Consider the following 17,678-nt stretch of genomic DNA (forward strand, 5'->3'; position numbering starts at 1 on the left):
GGGCAACCATTACCACAATCTGCTTATAATCTTCTCACATCAAAAAGAAACTCCATACCTATAAGCAGACACTCTCCACTCTCCCCCAGCTCCCATCCTAGTCAACCACTGATCTAGTTTGTCTCTATAGACTTGCATATTTGACATTTCATATGAATGGGATCATACAATATGTGGTCCTTTGTGACTGCCTTCTTTCACTTAGCCTACTGTTTTCAATGTTCATCTATGTTATAGTATCAGTACTCCATTTCTTTTCATTGCTGAATAATATATTATATAGATATACCATATTTTGTTTATTCATTCATCAATTGATGGATATTTGAGTTGTTTCCACTTTTTGGCTATTATGGATAATACTACTATAAACAATTTTGTACAAGTTTTCGAGTGGATGTATGTTCTTCATTTCTTTTGGGTATATATCTAAAAGTGGAATTTCTGTGTCATATGGCAAATATACTTAACAGTTTGAGGAACACCCAACTGTTTTCCAAAGTGACTACACCATTTTACATCCTGACTAACAATGTATGAGTTTCTGTTTCTCTACATACTCATCAACCGTTGTTATTGTCTTTTTCACTGTAACCACCCTAAAGGGTGTGAAGTAATATCTCATTGTGCTTTGGATTTGTATTTCCCTAATGACTAAAAATGTTAACCATCTTTTCATGTTGTTATAAGCTATTTGTATATCTTCTTTGCAGAAACGTCTATTCAAATCCTTTGACAATTTTTCTTTTTTGGGGGGGGGGCCGCACGGCTTGTGGGATCTTAGTTCTCCAACCAGAGATCGAACCCGGGCCCTCGGCAGTGAAAGCGCAGAGTCCTAACCACTGGACTGCCAGGGAATTCCCTCCTTTGACCATTTTTTAATTGAGTTGTTTGTCTTTTTATTATTGAGTTGTAATCATTTATGTGTATTCTGGGTACAATTCCCACATTAGATATATGATTTGAAAGTGTTTTCTCCCATTTTGTGGACTGTCTTGAGTTCTTTGAAACACAAATGTTTTCAATTTAATGAATTTCAACTTATCTGTTTCTAATATTTTAATCATTTTATCTCTAACATGTAGGTCTTTGATCCATTTTGAGTTATCTTTTATACATGGTATGAGGGAGTATCTAAATACATTCTTTTGCATGTGGATATCCAGCTGTCCTAGCAGTATATGTTAAAAGACGATTCTTTCCATGTTGAATTGTCTTGACATTCTGGTCAAAAATCAATTGATCATTAATGTTTGGGTTTATTTCTGGACTCTCAATTCTATTCCATCAATCTATATGTCTATTCTTACATCAGTACTACACTGTCTTGATTACAGTAGCTTTGTGGTAAGTTTTGAAATGGGGAAGTGTGAGTTTTCCAATGTTATTCTTTTCAAAATTGCTTTGGCTGGTACTTCCCTGGTGGTGCAGTGGTTAAGAATCTGCCTGCCAATGCAGGGGACAGGGGTTTGAGCCCTGGTCTGGGAAGATCCCACATGCCACAGAGCAACTAAGCCCACGTGCCACAACTACTGAAGCCCACGTGCCTAGAGCCTGTGCTCCACAACAAAGAGAAGCCACTGCAATGAGAAGACCTCACACTGCAATGAAGAGTAGCCCCTGCTTGCCGCAACTAGAGAAAGCCTGCGCACAGCAACAAAGATCCACACAGCCAAAAATAAGTAAATTAATTAATTTAAAAAATTGTTTTGGCTATTCTGTATCTTGTGTTTCTATATGAATTTTAGAATCAGCTTGTCAATTTCTGGCAAAAAGGCAGCTGGAATTTTGACAGGGCTTGTATCAAATCTGTGAATCAATTTGAGTAGTACTGCCATCTTAACAATAAATGCACAAACATGTCATGTTTCTACATTTAGGTCTTCTTTAATTTCTTTCAACAATGATTTGTAGTTTCAGTGTAAAAGTCTTGCATTTCTTCTGTCAAATTTATTCCTAAGCATTTTATTCCCTTAGATGCCAAGTGGAATTTTTTTTCTTAATTACACTTTGATTGCTCACTGCTGAAGTATAGAAATAGAATTGATTTTTCTATTGATCTTGTATTCTGCACCTTTGCTGATCTCTTTTATTAGTTATAAGAGGTTTTTTAATGGATTCCTTAGGATTTTCCACACATAAGATCATGTCATCTAAAAATAGAGAGATTTTAATTCTTCCTTTCCCATTTGGATGCCTAACTGCCACCAGTACAATGTTTAACAGACGCAGTGAGAGTGGACATCCTTTCTTGTTCTTGATCTTAAAGAGAAAGTTGTCAGTCTTTCACCCTTAAGTTTGATGTCAGCAGAGTCCTATAAATAAAAAACCTCATTCCTGGTATCAGAGGGAAACAGAACAGACTTCATTCATAGAGAATTGTAATTATTTGTTTTGACTACTCTGGTGACTTCCTGGAAGACTGGCTTTTGCCTGACATGAAGCTGGCAGAGAGCTACAGCTGCTACCTAGGGGCCATGTTGAAAACATTGACAGGTAGATGTTTTAGTCGCTGCTGTCTGATCCAATAGATAAAATTTGAGGCGATTTGGTTAGGGTTCTCCCTAACCAAAAAGCTAGGGAAGAAAGTAATAGGGCTTTGTAAAGCTTTAACATACTCCTGGGAATCTAGAAGGTCACACGCATGCCCATGACTGCATGTACACTAAGGAAAGACCTGAGAATGCCATAAGCTCTCCTATCTGGCTGACCTGGAGGCTCTGCTGAAGTAAGAAGTGAAGGCTAAGGCAGAGCTTTAAACTGCCTGGCTAAGTGCTGCAGGGTCACCACAAAAACACACACAGTGTCCCTTGGCAAACACTGAGAGACTTTTTCATTCCAAGTATATAAGGAATTCTCTGTCCAATCATTAGCTGACCCTTAAGCTAACATTACAGAGACTTTATTGGTGACACATAACAAAGAATAAAGACTTTACAAACTTAGTTCAGAAAAGTTACTAGACAAACAAACAAATACAACAAGCAAAAATGACAACAAACCCTGGAGGGTGTGTGGGGGGAGGTGGAGAACCTGATTTTCAGAGTTGCCACATTATAACATTTTAAATGTCCTGTTTACAACAAAAAAATTGCAAGGCATGTGAAGAAAGAGGAAAGTATTGCCCAGACACACAGAAAAGCAATCAATAAAAATCCTGAAAAAGTCCAGGCACTGGATTTTCTAAACAAAGATTTTAATTTAGCTATTTTAAATATGTTTAAAGAGCTGAAAGAAACCATGTTTAAAGAATGAAAAAGAAGTAAGAGAATGATGTCTCAACCAAATAGAGAATATAAATAAATAGACAGAATTTATGAAAAGAAATTTTAATTCTAGAACTTTCAATTATACAGTTGAAAAGTAAAATAACTGAAATGAAAAATTCACTAGAGGGGCTCAGCAACAGATTTGAACAGGCAGAAGAAGGAATCTATGAACTTAAAGATAAGTCAATTGATATTGCCCATGTTGAGAAACAGAAAGACAAAAAATGAAGAGAAATGGACAGAGCCTGAGAGATCTGTGGGACACTATCAAGCATAACAGCATACTAAAAAGTGAGTCTCAGAAGGAGAGAAGAAAAAGCATCAGAAAGAATATCTGAAGAAATAAAAACTTCCCAAATTTGATGAAAAACATTAGTCTATCAACCCACAAAGCTTCAAGAACTTCAAGTAGGATAAACTTAAAATGTGCACACAAGGCATATCATAATCAAGCTATTGAAAGACAGAGAATCTTGAAAGCAGCAAGAGAGAAGTGACCCATCACATACAAAAGGTTCTCAGTAAGATTAACAGCTGATTTCTCATTGGAAACCATGGAAGCCAGATGGCAGTGAGATGACATAGTCAAAGTTCTGCATAGAAAAAACTGCCAACCAAGAATTCTATATTCAGCAAAACCAACCTTCAAAAAGGAAAGAAAAATTAACACATTTTCAGATAAACATTGCTAGCAGAACTGTTCTACAAAAAAAGTCCTTCAGGTTTAAAGGACACTACATAGTAATGCAATTCCACACAAAGAAATACACAACTGATAAATGTAAATACAAACACCAGCATAGGTAAATATAAAAGACAAAAAATACATACATTTTACTTGTGACTTTTCCTCCCTCTAATTTAAAAGAAAAATGCATAAAGCAATAATTATAGATCTACATTGATGGGCACACAATTTATAAAGCTATATAATGTGACAATAACAGCACGGGGGGTGGAGAGATGAAGCTATACAGAGCAAAGTTTTTATTATTGAAATTAAATTGGTATTAATCCAAACTAGGTGAAATAGATCAGCTTTACAATGTCTTTTTCTAATAAAAACCCGATATATCTTTTGTCTCTTATTTTTTCATTTGTGATTTTGGTGATGACACCAAAGAAGAAGTCTAAGAAGGCTTTGACTAAACAACGGTCATAAATATTTACTTCTATATTTTCTACTACAAGATTTACAGTTTTTTCTTATATTTAGGTTTATACTCCATTTTGAGTTAATTTTTGTGTATGTGGTGTGAGGAAGACTGTTTTTCTTCACTTTTTCTGTCTGTACTTCATATTTCACAATTTCTATCTATCCTCAGGTTTGCTAATTCTTCTGCCAGTTCAAATCTACTGTTGAGCCTCTCTAGTAAATTTTTCACCTTGGTTATTGTACTTTTCAACTCAAGAATTTTCATTTCGTTCTTTTTTTGTAATTTCTATCTTAATATTTTCCATTTGATGAGACATTGTCAGTATACTTTAATTCTTTAAATCTGGTTTCCTTTAGGTCTTTGAACCTATTTATAATAGCTGCTTAACATTTATCCTACATCTGGTACCCCTCAAAGGAAGTTTCTATTGCCTTTTTCCCTCATATGTCGCACTTTGCTGTTTCTTTGAATGTCTAATTTTATGTTGAAAGCTGGACATTTTAGGTAACATATTGTAGGATCTCTGCATACTCCTCGCCCACTCTGGACTTGTCTTTAGTAATTTGGCTAAACTAATTCACCAAGTCTTTTTCCCCTCACAGTATGCAGCCTCTGTTGTCACTGCTCAACTTGTTTCCCCCTCATTTTTATCTTTAAGCCTGACTTCCTAGGGGTTGCTTTCAAGTCAACACCACCTAGCAACCAGCCAGATTGATGAGAGGTTGTGCTTAAGCCCCCTGAATCAGTAAGAGATTTACACCCTTTACCATTGGATTTGTGACTTGGAGGCTGCTTTCACTGTTTAGGGAGTTTACAAGACTTGCCCTACATTCAGCAAGGGTTGCTCCTATGTGGTTGCAGCCTTGAGCAATGCACACATTCTTTCTGATTACAAGGGATGTCTGCAGTTTTATCCAGACTTTCTCTCTCTCTCTCCCTCCTTACCTCTCTCATCTTTAAGCTTCTCAATGATATCTAGTGGTATCACCAGCAACTGTTAGCCTTCAGTATCTGCTAGATGATTGCTCTATTGTTTTCAACACTATAGGGTATAAATTGCTCCAGTCTGATCCAGATAAAGTCAGGCCCCTTGTAACAGACAGCATGATTACCAAACCTTTGAAGCTCACTCCAACCCTCCCCTGAACAGGACCCCTGTGCCTCTGTGCTATGGAGCAGCTTGCGGGGTGGGGGAATGTTGGGAAACTGGGTCTACATTGAATGCTCCCTGAATACTCCCTGTGGAACAGCTGTGTTGGTGGCTGGGGAGGGCATAGGAGGAGACTAGAATGTGCCAAGGTTCACCAGCTGCTGAATGTACATACAATAGCTCTTCTGCCCCAAGAAAGCTGGGAGCGATGTATGCTGCCACATGACTGCCAATCCAACCAGAGCAGGTTAAGCCTCTTATAACAGAGCTGTGAGGGAAAGGGGGACTGCACAGTTCTGTAGCTGCCCTGTCCTGATTTTTATACTGCATGAATTAGGAGTGGGGCAATGGGCACCACTACCCAGCTGCCACCACCTTATTCAATACAAGCCTTCTGTCGGGCACAGGCATGGAAAATGAGATCTTCCGAACAGCAGTATATTTAATCTTACACCCAGAAACACTGTATTTCTCCCAGTTAGGTTCTGTGGTTTTTCTTTTGGAAGCTTCACACAATTTTTACTTTGTGGCTCTTATTATAAATGGGTCTTCTTTTATTGCCTCCCAAATGATTACTCTTAAGTGTTCAGAAAACTATTTCTCAACGTACTCTCTTGGATTTTCAAAATATTGAAATAAAGTCATTTGCAAATAGTATTTTGGTCTCTCTCCAAGTTTTCATTTTGCTTTCTTACAATAACAATAGCAATAACTTATGAAATAATTGATGACAGTAGGCACCTATGTTTCACTACTTAATCGAAAGAGGCAATTTGAGTTGCAACCTGAATATAATCTTCACTTTTGGTTGAAGGATTCTAAAGTATTAAGGAAGAACTCTTCTTTTAACATATTAAAAATGTCTCTAGTAGGAATTAGTATTTTTTAGTAAGTACATTCTTGGCATTGACTAAAATCATGATTTTCAAAATTGATGTACATTAACATTCCTCCTACATTACTCAAGTTTACACTATGATGATTTATGATATTCACTTTTTAAAGAAAAAAGATTCTTAAACTTGGGGCATGTATTAACAGAAGCCATTTTAGACAGAGAAATAGTCAAAAAATAATTCAAAGAAGATTATCAAACACCTCTTCCAAGATATTGGCTACTTCTTAATTGTCTAGTTATTAAAGGAAGCATACTTAAAGCAATGAACATCCAGATCAACCAAGCTGATCCTATTTCAGCTCTCCATTATAGGGAAATTCTTTTTCAAATACTGCACTCTTAACTAACATCCCCCAGCAAGTTTTACCAGGTGAAATCCCCAAGGCACTTTGCTGAAAACAAAGATCGTAACAAATTGCTGTGACAAGGAACAGAGCCAACACCTCAACACAAATGGGACATATCCTAAGTAAGCAGAAGTCAATGGTGAAAAGGAATCACTTACTAAAAAGAAAAAATCTGAAGTGAGTTGCATGGAATTAATACAACATTCTGTTTTCAGCTAACCTCCCTTTCCCCCCATCCTAAAGAATTCCTATTACTTTTTCTCACCAGTGATTTCAAGTCACACTAGAAGAACTAGTATCTATTTCTCATCTAACCTGGACATAAATTCTCACAGCAATTAATCTCATTTTTAATCCCTCCATAACTTGCATTACCCTTGGCACACAAAAGACCTATCTACTTCATCCACTAATTATTTTCATTACCTTTACATTCACTTCACTTTTAAACAAATACATCTACCTTGGTTAACTGTATATACATACATTTTAGTTTTTATACCTTGTAACTTTTATATAGCTGGTGTATATCACACACAAAAAAACTATATCAAACTTCTGTTTTGAATAAAAATCTCAATCTAAGAACTGATCTTTGAGAGAAAGCAAGGGTTGGTAAACCATTTGATGGGCCAAATTTGGCCCACTGACAGGTTTTTTTTAACAAAGTTTTATTAAAATACAGGCAAATTCATTCATGCGTTGTCTATGGCTGCTTCTGCATTAGGACAAAGTAGTTGACGACAGAGACTAATGGCCTACAAAGCCTAAGTTATTTGTCTGACCCTTTACTGAAATACCTCACTGACTCCTTAATGAAAACAAAAATTTTTATAACAAACTATTAGAATTCAATCTGTGCTGAATGCTTAGTATTGAAATTATATTTCAATTATATTTCAAACTCTGAAAGTTGAACTATTATTTTAAGTGAATGACAAATAGTGAGGCCCATTTCAATGCAGAAGGACAAATAGGAAAAAATGAAAATCTCCTGACCCAGAAGTTGGATTGCAAAAATAACACTAACTCTTCCAGTTGTAATAAGAACTTCAAACTAATGAACATCATATTTTGGAAAGCCATCTTTAGCTAATTTTCAGCCAGAAGGAAAGAAAGGATAGAGGGTTTTATTTTCAGATTTTCTGCTCTGGCAATAAAGAGGCTCCAAGCAGGCTTTCCTCCTTCAGAATAACCTAGTTTAAAAAAAAAAACAACTCATAAAAGGTATCAACTAGAGTATCTGGGGCATGAAGCTTTTTAAAATAGCTTTTAAAACCTTAAGGCAAAAAGTATGTATCTTGACATTAGATTTTTTTTTTACTGGTATGGGTACTCTGAAATATATTTTTATAGTGCTGCAAACATTGGCAAGACACTTCCTTCTCTCTCTTCTCTATTCACAGAAGGTGATGCATCATAATAGATCTAACTATAACAGAGCAACATTTCAGTTTTACTGCCATTAGGGTACTGAAGAACATAAGCCTCTCTGTAGCTTTTCTTACCAGCATAGTTAAACTATAATATATGTTACCCTTCTCAAACAAAATCTCAAAATTTCACCTATAATTTTGGGGAAAAAAATCCCAAACTTCATTTTGCATTCACTAGCATTAAAAAAAAAAAAAAAAAAAAAAAGGCTTTGAAAACTAAGTATTTCCCACTAGAATAAAATTCCCATTTGACTTCAGCATAGTAAAAAAATTATGTAAACACAAACTTAAGATAAATTTAATTGAAGAAAACATTCATTACAGAAATGAACAATGCTTACCATTCTTTAAACACCATATACATTATTAATATATACTGTATATTTCCAATCAACTCCGTTCTTAGGCTCAATTTAAGAAACACAATTGTAACAGGTTTTGTACAAAAAATACTTCACTTCTAAGAAAGTAGACAAACTGCACAAAAACAGTACATGTATAATGTGCATAGCAAGATAGCTTGAAGCATCTATGTATGGCTTTCTTTAAAATAAAATTATTGGGGGAGTGGGCCCATTTGGGACCTAATGTTACAGTTGACGTATGTAAACTGTTTCACATCTTTTAGGCACTTGCTAACAATAGTGTTCAATCCCTGAAAACTGAATTTATCAAAAAAAAAGAAATTGTACATCTGAAATAAAAACCAAAAAAATAACATGGGTAAAGTCTTATATATTCCTTTTAAATTAAACGACAAGTTTTATTAGTGCATGCACAGAACTAAATTGAAAGAAAATAAACTTTTTATGTCAAAAACTTTCTGTGCAAAATGTACATAACTGAAAGGTACAAAAATATGTACAGGTTCTAAATTCTTTGTTATATACAGAAAAGGAGCCCTGAAGTTTTCATTCAATCAATGAAAATGTCATAACACTAGTAGTAACAATGTAACAAAAATTAGTATGTAATTTTTTAATACAAGAACTCCATTGTCCAATGGTCCAACAAAATTTGATCCAAACTTACAAAGTGGGAAGTTTAAATCGATGATTCTGTTGTCATGAAAATATTCATTTAAAAACTCTACCTGTTGGACATACCCCTTCGGAATCTGTCCTGAAGTTTTATGCACTGTCACTGAGTCCACTATTAATGCTTCTTCAATTTCCAACTGCAAACAATCAGTAATCTGCTTTGGGTTGTCAGTCATACTGAAAAGTTGCTAACAAAAATGGTTTGTCCCAATGTGGACATGTTCAGACACTAATAATAAACACAAAATTATGATTTGCTTTGCTAATCTTACTTCAAAATATTGTTTCTGAGGAGTAACTTTTAATTTTCAAGAAAAGCCATTCCCTTGGAAGTGCTTCTATGTTTCACTCTTTTTAAAAGGGATGGCAACCAAGAAAAAAATTGGCCACTTGGTTTACGAGGGGACAATTTAAATCAAATAAACATAGTTCTGTGCAAGGGAATCACTGGGGAATATAACCAAATTCAGAAAAATGTTCAAGTTCTTTAAATGAACTTCAAACTAGACAAAGAGAGTTTAATTCTTCTCTCGAGATTGCCCATCTACTGCAACACTTGAGAGCCATTTAGAAAAAGAAAATCACGTTGGAAGAGTGTTCCAATCAATGACATGGAACACAGCTTACAAGGAAAAAAGATCTGCTTGTCAAAAACTCTTATCAACAATCATATGAGGTGTAACTGTAGTGAGTTAAATGTACCCTCAAAGGAGCTTAAACTACCTTCAAAAGAACTACATTTTGCAGATGTAGAGTAAGTTCTTTACCCAAATTCTCTTAGAGTATCTTCACAAATAATGAGAAACTCCTTCAGTTCCATAATGAAAGAGATCTCAGCCTCTTCAGGGGAGCTATAGTTATCAGAATCATAAGGCTGGTGGAAGAAGAGAGGGAATGGGGCTGTCAGCTGTTACTCTCTACTAAGAGTCACTAAACTGGGAAAACTGTTTTATCAAAATTTTCTTTAGCCCTAACTTCCCGAGAACACATTTTAAAAAATTAAATCAAGGTGTATCTGTGCTGATTAGTTTCTTTCAAAACTTAACATGTGCACTGACAGCATTTTCAAATATCACACTAAAACTTTTGCTCTTCCATGGAAATATAGCCAACTTTTAAATGTTTAACTTCAGGTACTATATTGAAGTAAAAAATGTCTGCATTAGTAATTCAACCCACTATTTTCTTCTAAGGTAATTTTACTTTTCTTTTCCTTGGTAATTACAGTAAATTATTCTAACATGTTCCAATCACGAGTAGCTTCCATTAAATGTCTCTGACCATGACCAGCCCAAGCATCCTGATTGTCAAATACTCTACCACAAAACCAACAGTTAAATTTAGCCTTCAGAACATTTTCAGAGGTAGTTTTCACAATCTGGTAATTGTTTTTGCTTGTCTTTTTGAGAGTTAATTTTAGCACAAATCTTTCTTTCACAGAACTAACAGGTTTAAATGTTTTGTGCCTCTTGGGAAAATCATCGTAAGTTGTTTTAGAAGGGTTATAACAAACTGGTTTCAGTAAAGCACTGATAGTTCTTTTTGACAATGAAACCTTAAGTACACGTCCATTAAATTTAGCAATAGTTTTCATTACATTTACTACTTCTGGGGCATCTGCATCAGGATGATTCAAAACTACAACTGGTTGGTTTCTCCTAGGACATTTCACAAGCTGTTTGGAACTGAAGGGGAAAAGCCGCAAAGTTCTGACTGAATCTTTTGAAAGCCTGGGTCTGATGAATCCAAACGATTCATGGACATCTTCAGGCTTTGCTTTTTCTTTACACTTTCTGTGTAATGCTTTTTTTCTTGGAGGTTCTTGGTAACTATCCCTACACTTGCGTTTACAGTTTCTGTTTCTAGATACAAAGGAAGTTTCAGAATCTTTACTTCTTTCATGAGTTTTTATTCTTGAACATTTCTTTTTCGAAGTCTTTTTCTTATTGAAGTTTCTCTCAATTGTACAATTTGTTTTACACCTTAATACCCTGGCCTCTGAATGGTTAGTGATACCTATTGGTTCCTCAGAAGATTCTGGGCATGTTGCAGTAGAAGTTATCACAATTTCATTTGCTGGCATCATATCATCTAGTAATAAGGGTAAGGCATCTCTAGAAGATTCTGGCTCTTTCTGCTCTCCTCCTATAGTCTGATTAGATGGTACATTGTCTTTCTGCAGTGAGGATGCAGAGTTGTTTACTGACAGATTATTAGCAGCAGTCACATTTAAAACAGGGTTAAAAATTTTCAGCAGTATTTTTTGTGGTGTTCCTTCAGGTTTCTTTGGCTGTATATTTTTATAATAAGTACTATTCGGGACTAATTTAGACTTAAGCAGCTCAGTCTTATTTGGCATCACACACTTTAAAAAAACAGCTTGTTTGCCATCAGGCAAAAGGGTGTAAAGAGGTGGTTTTGGAAAAATCTTGTTCTGCTGTTTTACTGAATCCGAGATATTCAACTTAGTGCCCTGATGCTCAGATATTATATTAGGAGCAGGAACACCTTTCACTGAAGAACTTGCTGGCGTTTTAATAATGTAAGGGCCTTTTAATGACAAAGTATTTTCTGAGCTACTTTTCATGCTCAAACAGCTGCCAATGCTGGAACAAAGTGCAGGGGTTAGACAATTACTGTTTGGTTCTACTTTTAAAAAAGGTGTTCTGCAAGGCTCCTTATTTGTAGTTCCACAAGCTTGAGCATTCTCAGTTTTGACAGCAGAAACACCTTCAAGTTTCCCATTATTAAATGTTAAAATCATCCCAGGTTTCTTGTTTAAAAGGAGAGAGGCAGGGACACCTTGTGTATTAACCAATGGAAGTGGTCTTCCTGAAACATGTAATCCAGGCTTGTTAGCAATGTGCAATGGTACAAAAAAGCCTTTTGGAGTCTGAACAAAGATCGCCTTTTTTGGTTCTGAATTTACAAGTGGACTCTGCACATATAAAGAACCTATATTTTGCGTAGTGGCTCGTAGTTTGTCTTTTACAAGCTGCTGTGTAATTATTGCATCTGACTGAGTCTTAGGTAATGTGCCAAAACCAGAAATTCTAGGGGTCTTCTCTGAATCTCTCACATCTTGTGACATTGACAACATGTGTTTTTCTTTTCCACTACATTTTAAATTCAGATCATTTGTAGCCACATTAATCCCCATATTACCAGATGGAATCGGAAAGAAGCCTTGTACTTTCAAGTCTTTTGAAGATTCAACTATTTTGTCTTCTCCCTCATGTTTCTGAAATGACTGGTCACAATGAAGCGGCAGGTCTTTATCTGGAGTGTTACTAGAGTCTTGTTTTACATCAGGTTTTGCTTTTAATACATCTTGAAGTAACTGGTTTATTTCAGGTGGCAAAAGTTCTGACGCCTGTTGGCTCTGGAGAGAGAAAACAGATGTAATTCTAGGCATCATAGGTGACTCAACACTAGAAACGTCATCCCATTTAGGCTTTTCAGTCATGCTCTCTAAATTCTGATTTTCATTAGTGTATAGATTCTGTCCATCAATGTTTTGTCCTTTTTCTAAAACACACTGTTCTTCAATTTCAGCTTGTGTTTTTAAAGTTCCATCTTTAGTATTTAAATGACTAGTAGATGCTAAAAGGCTATCTGGGTTTGAGCTCTCCTTCCTCACTAGTGATAAAACTGACTCACTTATTGGTTGTTGAACTACTGTCTTGCTTGATGAAGATTCTCTTTGAGGGTTTTCACACACTGCTGTCCCTGAAAACCTACGACGTTTATTAGAATTATTCACTTTTGAGTAATTATGAAAAGGTAATGATCCTTGGTTGGAAGATTCAACAGGTAACTCAGAGTTGACATAATTAATGCAATAGTTATGCATATCTCCACTGTTGTATGAATTCGGTTTGGTAGTACAGGTGACTTTATCTGGACTTTTCATGGCACTACCTGATACCTCAGGGTGACAATGAGTAATATGACTTCCCCATAAGTCAACATTCTCTCTTGTTTCTACTTTTGTGGTCAAATTCACCGATGCTGTAATCAATTCTGATGTTATCGGCAAAGGAGAAACACTTTTTTCATCATCCATAGTTGGAAGCATATTACTTGTTTGAGATAGTAAAGCCATTTCTTTTTCTGAAGTTACCTTCCCTGAAAGTATAGGAGATGAAGATGAAAATGGAGTAGCTGCTTTCATGTAAACTGTGTCACTTAACTCAGTTGTTACTCCTGTTAAAAATGCAGTAGTGTCCAAAGTCTGGGGCTGCAAAATTGCAGTACTGTCCCTTACAGCACCTGACTGTGAGCCTGGTGAATATAAATTCTGTTTATTGGTAGGCAACAGTTTTATTACAATATGTTGTTTTCCATCCACCATCTTAAAGCCCATAAACTTAGCACTGTAGTTAGCAGGAATTGTTATTCTATTATTTTTTACCATTAACACTGTAGGTCCTTGTACAGCAGTCTTCAAGAAACCTGAAGTAGAATTTGATCCCTCTTCAGCTCCATTACATTGCCCAGTGGACAGAAGGGTTGGCTTTTCTGACTCTGACTCAGCAGGTTTATCATTATTCTCACAGTATAGTCTTTCATCTTTTTCTTCATTTAAATGTTCCTGAACAAGATGGCTCTGGTCTTCAGATTTAGCCTGTGTTTTGTTCACTTTTTTAAGCACTTGAGTGTTTTTTTCTATACTTCTGTCACTTCCATTGTTGATTTTCTTACGTTTCCAGAATGTCTTCCTTGATGCACCTATTTTATATCTTTTCAATATTAGTTTAAGTCCTGCTGAAGTCTTTGCCATCCTTTTTTCATATTTGTCTTTTTCCAGTTTTTCTTTCGCATATAAATGTTCTTTGTGCAAAGTTATAACATGTCTTACAAGGTGCTCTCTCCTGGTAGCACCATAGCTACAATATTGACAAGTGAAGGGAAACGTACCAGAGTGAATATGAAGGTGCTTCTGAAGCTCTCCTTTGGTTAAACATATATAATGGCATTTACCACATCTATAAAGGATTTCGTTATGTCTATGTATGTGCTGAACAAATGTGCCAACATCCTGGGTGGAGAATTCACACTTTTCACATTGAAAATTACCATTTACACAATGTGTGGATGAAAAATGCTTTGTCAAGTCTAATAAAGTATATAAATTCTCATTGTTACAAATGTCACATTTTACTAAAGTAATTCTATGGGTTCGTCTGTGTTGTTTGAATACCTGGAAGTCATTTGCTGAAAAACTGCACATTTCACAAGGATATGAAGGTAATTCACCACGGTGCCACATTTGGAAGTGTTTCTGCAAATCATTTGGGCTATACCGAGTACTATCTCGGCACTTCAAACAGTTGAAGTTGAGTATTTTTGCAGACATTTTTATACCTTCTTCAACTCTCTCAGACTTATGGAGTAACATACACTCCTCTACACAGCTTACAGTCTTTATACTGATAGATTTTCTTGCAGTCTGTGGTTTATGCTGAAATAATTTTCTGTATTTGTCAACTTCATGTTTCAATAGGACCTCATTTGGAATATTTATCTTCGGCAAAACAATTTTCACATTTTTTAGTTCATAATGAAAACTACTTTCTGAAATTTTTGGTTTAAGTACTGATCTGATAGTATCAACTATCTCATTTTTCACATCATAATCTCCTTTTAAAGTATTCTGTTTTTCATCAAAAAATAAATGTTTCTGTTCAGATGGCATGATTTAACCAAAAAAATCCCAATTTCTTTTTTTCCTGCAAACTCTTGAAGTTACTTGTAATTTGAACAGGAAACAATACTGTGCCGAGACATCTTCAAAATACCAGGATTTTTCCCACATTAACTCACCTAAAATCAAACAAAGAACTGAAATGTTCATCACAGAAGTATCAGTAAAATTCATATTTTAAGTTCATTTTGACACAAAGCAAGAATGTTGATCAAACAAATAAAAGACATAAAAGACCTATTAAGTATTTTAAGAACAGCTTACCAAGAAGTAATAGTCTGAAGTAGAAATAACACTAATCTGGATCTCAGGAAATACAAGCTTTACTTCCAGCTCTGCTCTGTAACACTGGGCAAGGTTTGACTTCTCTGCACCTCAGTTTCCTCATCTAAAGAAAACCACAATTGGATAAGCACCTTTAAGCTCTAAGATTTTATATAAAGTTGATACTATAGTTTTTAAACAGGATTTTAAAAATCTCAACAAGAGAGCCCTATAAACTTAAGTTCCACTGACACACATGGTTCCAATTATACACATATACCATTAACTTTCTCAATTACTTAGTTGACCCTATAGCTATTACCTTGTGAGAATTTCAACAGACTTCTCTGCAGATTTTCTACTTCCCTAGTGCCTCAGGGATAATTTATGTTTAAAATAAGTTTCATTCACCTAAACAACAATAACAAAAAGACATTGCCTGCTGTCTCAAGTTATCATTAATAACTGGTAAAAAAAAGAAGAAATTGAAAGGAGTAACACATTTCCCTGGGGTACTCCTAAGTCTAGCTACTACTTCTGATTCCCTACCATTTTGGCTTTTTTTGTCCCTAGAACTAAGTCAGGTGGCAGCAAGGCAAGCCCTTGGCAGATTAGAATGTACCCATTACTAGCTGCCTCCATTAATTCAAACACTTACTGGTTTGTGTTACTCTAGACAAGTCTCAATCTCTGTGTTTTAGTTTCTTCATCTATAAAATGAAAAAAAAAAAAAAATTAGTATTTCCCCTACCTCTTTCACAGGGTTGTTGTAAAGATTAAATGAGGACACATAGGTAACAGAATCCTGTAAAGTACTATATAAACTGTAGCTACCACCATTACTGTATGTGATTACCATGTATGAGACATTATGATTCAAGGCGCAGAGGAATAGAAAACAGTAGAGTTAAAAAGATGTGACAGGGACTTCCCTGGCTGTCCAGTGGTTAAGACTCCGTGCTTCCACTGCAGGGAGTGCGGGTCTGATCCCTAGTTGGGGAACTAGGATCCTACATGCCACACAGCACGGCCAAAAAAAAAAAAAAGGATGTGACAATATATTGCTGAGAATGGAATCTGACTACTGAAGGTTCAGTAGTAAATATATCAAGCCGTACTACATTTTCATACTTTCATGGTCTTAAATATGTATATGACTAATAGATATAATTAGGTAAGCTAAAAAAATAAAGTGTAAATCACATTAAGCTTCATCCATGTCTATCCAAAGGTCTCACCTCTAAATTTCAATTAATCTAAGCAACTAGGAACTTCACTATTTTAAAAATCCTTTCTGAGGGAATATAATTAAAAGTTAAATTACTTTACATTACTACTAAGAGGTCCTTTGAATATTTCTCAAACTTAAAACTTTTGGTTGGGTCTAAAAAACACCTTCAATATTTTTCAAATATATATATGCTAACTTGAAAATGAATTCATTAGAAGGGTATGAGTTTACTGAAAAAAATTTTTTTTACATACCATGCCTAATACAGTAAAAAAATATTAAATGTTTTACTATATTATTTAAAGCTAAATATAAAAACTTTTTCTTCAAAAGTAAGAATAATAATAAATGGCTGAAAAAAAGTTCAATGATACCTGGTGGATACTTCACACCAACTGAGAAGATTCTCTACAGAGTATCACATTCTCAACAGTGACAAGCATCATGGTCATCTATGGAGTTTTCACCATACCAGAATCTGAGGGTGGGGCTCAAATATGTGAATCTTTTAAAGCACATCGAGTAATGATTCTTCCACATTTGGATACCATATTGTGGTCACTCCAGACTATCCATACCCAAGCTTTTCTATTTCTATATATAATCAAGAGGAGTCTGTATCATAGGTTTCATTACAAAAGGCAAATTGCTTCTTATAGTAATGTTTCCAAAAATGTGTAATGCTAAAAATTTACGTATTTTGATAATATTTCTAAATATCATCAACTTCATTTCAAAATACCTATATAATTTAAAATTTTTCTTAGAAGAAAATACATATCCCAAAGTTTGACAACCAGTGTGATTTAAATAACTCCATCAACTAATACTTACTAAAAAAATACCTACTATAAATGTGTTGCATTTTGATGAGTGCTATGGAGAGATGCAAAAACATGGTCCCTACTCTTAACTGCAGCTTGCAATCTAAAGGAAGAGGCAGGACAAATAAGTTCATATACTGCTTATTCAGAGTTGATCATCCAGCAACTTTAAGCTTCTAATACACAAAAAATAAAAAATAATTAAGTAGGATGCATGGCAGCCAAAACAGATGCCACAGAGCTCACCCATTAGAGTACATGCCCTTTCCTCACATACAAAACAATGCTGAAAAAAGGGACCACCTCATTAAGAAATCCACTTAGCTTTTACTTAAATCTGATAACTGCTAATTAA

At 35.2% G+C, this 17,678-nt stretch overlaps 1 protein-coding gene across 10 annotated transcripts in view; it reads right to left on the reverse strand.

Annotated features, from left to right (window-relative positions):
* The window catches only part of ZNF518A (zinc finger protein 518A), a 53,527-nt gene that overhangs the window by 19,006 nt on the left and 16,843 nt on the right, over window positions 1-17,678 (reverse strand). For 9 of the 10 annotated variants that reach the window (XM_036828659.1, XM_036828660.1, XM_036828655.1 and 6 more), the window contains 3 exons: window positions 15,927-15,978; window positions 15,269-15,392; window positions 8,587-15,123 (listed from right to left, as the gene is read on the reverse strand). In XM_036828659.1, coding sequence (XP_036684554.1) covers window positions 10,529-14,995 — 4,467 coding nt within the window. In that variant the 5' untranslated portion in view covers window positions 14,996-15,123; window positions 15,269-15,392; window positions 15,927-15,978 and the 3' untranslated portion in view covers window positions 8,587-10,528. Of the gene's footprint in view, window positions 1-8,586; window positions 15,124-15,268; window positions 15,393-15,926; window positions 15,979-17,678 lie in introns of those variants that run through there. The other variant, XR_005016817.1, reaches the window with a different exon arrangement.

This window comes from Balaenoptera musculus, chromosome 16 (assembly GCF_009873245.2).
Source record: "Balaenoptera musculus isolate JJ_BM4_2016_0621 chromosome 16, mBalMus1.pri.v3, whole genome shotgun sequence".
Taxonomy (NCBI): domain Eukaryota; kingdom Metazoa; phylum Chordata; class Mammalia; order Artiodactyla; family Balaenopteridae; genus Balaenoptera; species Balaenoptera musculus.